We start from the raw sequence: 2,498 nt of genomic DNA on the forward strand, positions 1-2,498 counted from the left end.
GAAGCAGCGCAACATTTATCCAAAAAAAAAAAAAGACATACATCAGATACCAAACTGTGAAGAAAACAGAAGTACCGCTAGGGAGGAGAAACGGAGAAAACCCTCTGTCCTACCATACTGTGAAGCGCAAATATTGCACGTCGGTGGGGATGACGTCCAAAAAACAGCTTCTTGGTTCAACCAAAAAACGCCACGTACCACTTTCGCTCGTTCCCTCTGCGCCACTCGTTTCACAATCGCCGCCTTTAAATGTGCCCCAGAATTAAGCCATACCCCATTGACAGATAACCTCAGAAACCCACACGAAGAAGAAGATGGCGTTCGAGTACTTGTTGATGTTGTTTCTTCTGTTGATTCTCTTGCGTCATGTCCTCCGAAAACCTCTCAAGAATTTGCCCCCGGGGCCACGGCCCCTACCATTGCTGGGCAACCTCCTCCAACTCGGCGACCTCCCACACCGTTCCTTCGCAGAGCTCGCGCGCCAACATGGGCCCCTCATGTCCTTGCGCCTGGGCGTCGTTCCCTATCTCTTCGTCTCCTCCCCCGCTGCAGCGGCGCAAGTCCTCCGCAAGCACGACCAGGTTCTGTCGTACCGGGCCCCGCCCGACGCGCTCCGGGCTCTAGACCATTACAAGCTTTCCATGGTTCATACACCCCCCGGCCCCGCCTGGCGAGCTCTCCGCAAGATCTGCAACTCCCACATATTCAACAGCCAGAGTCTCGACCAGAGCCAGGACTTACGCCAGAGAAAGGTCAGAGAACTCGTCTCCGTCCTGAAAGAGAGCGCAAGAAAAAGGGAGCCCGTCGACGTTTGGCGCGCGGCGTTCACGGTCACCATTAACCTCTTGTCCAACACGATCTTCTCCGAGGACATGACAAGATATGAGGAGGATTCTTCCGGTGACTTCAAACACTTGGTTCGACAGTGCATGATAGAGGTCGCCAGCCCCAACATTTCCGACTACTTCCCTCTGCTCAGGTGGCTGGATCTGCAGGGCCGCCGCCGAAGAGCCACGCGGGATCTGCAGAAGTTGAAGGACATATTCTTTGCAAAGATGGACGATCGCCAGAGCTCGAGAAAATCAAGGGATATATCTGAGCCTGAGGATTTTATGGACGTCGTCCTCGACGCAATGTCCGCTAAGGAACTCGACCGACCAACCGTGGAGGCTCTCCTTCTGGTCTCATCGCCCTCTCTATCCCCCGCCATATTGCACAACATGACGGGGTTGTTATTTTTCTTGCAGGACCTGTTCGCAGCGGGAAGCGATACGAGTTCTTCAACGGTGGAATGGGCAATGGCGGAGCTCCTGCGGAACCCTAAAGCCATGGAGAGAGCGCGAGAAGAGGTGGCCGCAGCCATGGACGGATCTGGAGAAGACGCGGTAGGGGAGTCTGACATTGCCCGGATGCCTTACCTACAAGCTGTCGTTAAGGAGACGCTCCGGCTTCACCCGCCGGCCCCTCTACTCATTCCTCGTCGGGCATCTGCGACCGTCGATTTGGCAGCGGACGATGAGAGTAAGTCTAGTTACACCATTCCAGCGGGCACGAGAATTATGGTAAACGCCTGGGCTATTGGCCGGGACCCGACGACGTGGGGCTCCGACGCCGACCTCTTCAGACCTGAGAGGTTCGCCGCCGGAGAACGCGGCCACGTCGAGTACAAAGGTCAGCACATGGAGTTTATCCCGTTCGGGGCCGGTAGGCGGGTCTGCCCTGGCTTGCCTCTTGCGTCGAGGATGATGCACCTCCTTATTGCCAACTTTATATGGTTCTTTGAGTGGCGTCTTCCGGAAGGGACGTTGCCGGCTGATATCTGCATGGAGGAGGAGTTCGGCCTTACCCTTTCCAAGGCAGAACCCCTTCTAGCCGTACCTGTTCTTGCGAAATAGAGGCCCTCAATTCTGAACTAAAAAGGCTATGTGTTCTGGTTAAGTATTCGACCTCCTATATGTCAATAACTTCAGATCATTTGGCCAAAATATTGAATAAGAGCAAGATCTTCTGATTGCAAGCCGTTTGTGTTGGATTGTTGACCTTGTTGACCATATGGGATAAGGGTATCACCGTCTTTTCCATGGGAGACGTCTTTTCCATGGGAGACGAGTACACTTAGGGTTTAGTATGCTTAAGGGAGGTTATGGTTAGTCCCTATAAAGGGCATACCAATTAGGACAACCAGCATCCTGAAATCGAGCTGCTTACCTGGTCTTCCAGGTCCCTGAACCATAGCGGGAGCCTCAGGCTTGCTGGATCCAGTTCATGGTTTCTAAAGGTGATTCTAGGAGCTCAAGGTGTAGATTCCGCTGTCATGGCACCTACAGGTGTTCTCCTAAATCCTTCAGTTTGTGATTGCATTATTTGTGGCAAGGAGTTTTAGTCGCACACCTGCCACGTATTGGTGTTCGACCAAAAGGATTAAGCTTAAAGAGTTGACTGGTGAAATTGAATACCTGCCCTATACTCGTTCTGGATTAGTGGCTAGGATTCAACGT

At 52.9% G+C, this 2,498-nt stretch overlaps 1 protein-coding gene across 1 annotated transcript; it reads left to right on the top strand.

The window, feature by feature from the left end:
* Nucleotides 1-290: 290 nt before the first annotated feature.
* LOC144701974 (geraniol 8-hydroxylase-like) lies at nucleotides 291-2,017 on the top strand. Its single transcript, XM_078573811.1, has 2 exons — nucleotides 291-1,181; nucleotides 1,248-2,017. Exons 1-2 carry the CDS (start codon nucleotides 315-317, stop codon nucleotides 1,893-1,895), a joined length of 1,515 nt encoding a protein of 504 aa, XP_078429937.1. The 5' UTR covers nucleotides 291-314; the 3' UTR covers nucleotides 1,896-2,017.
* The last annotated feature ends 481 nt before the right edge of the window (nucleotides 2,018-2,498 follow it).

This window comes from Wolffia australiana, chromosome 4 (assembly GCF_029677425.1).
Source record: "Wolffia australiana isolate 7733 chromosome 4, ASM2967742v1".
Classification (NCBI taxonomy): domain Eukaryota; kingdom Viridiplantae; phylum Streptophyta; class Magnoliopsida; order Alismatales; family Araceae; genus Wolffia; species Wolffia australiana.

Bases quoted from the DNA above. Each gene is read 5' to 3' on its own strand.
- LOC144701974 (XM_078573811.1), top strand. From the start codon at position 315: ATGGCGTTCGAGTACTTGTTGATGTTGTTTCTTCTGTTGATTCTCTTG. The intron at 1,182-1,247 runs GTCTCATCGCCC...TTTTTCTTGCAG, and splicing joins CCGTGGAGGCTCTCCTTCTG to GACCTGTTCGCAGCGGGAAG.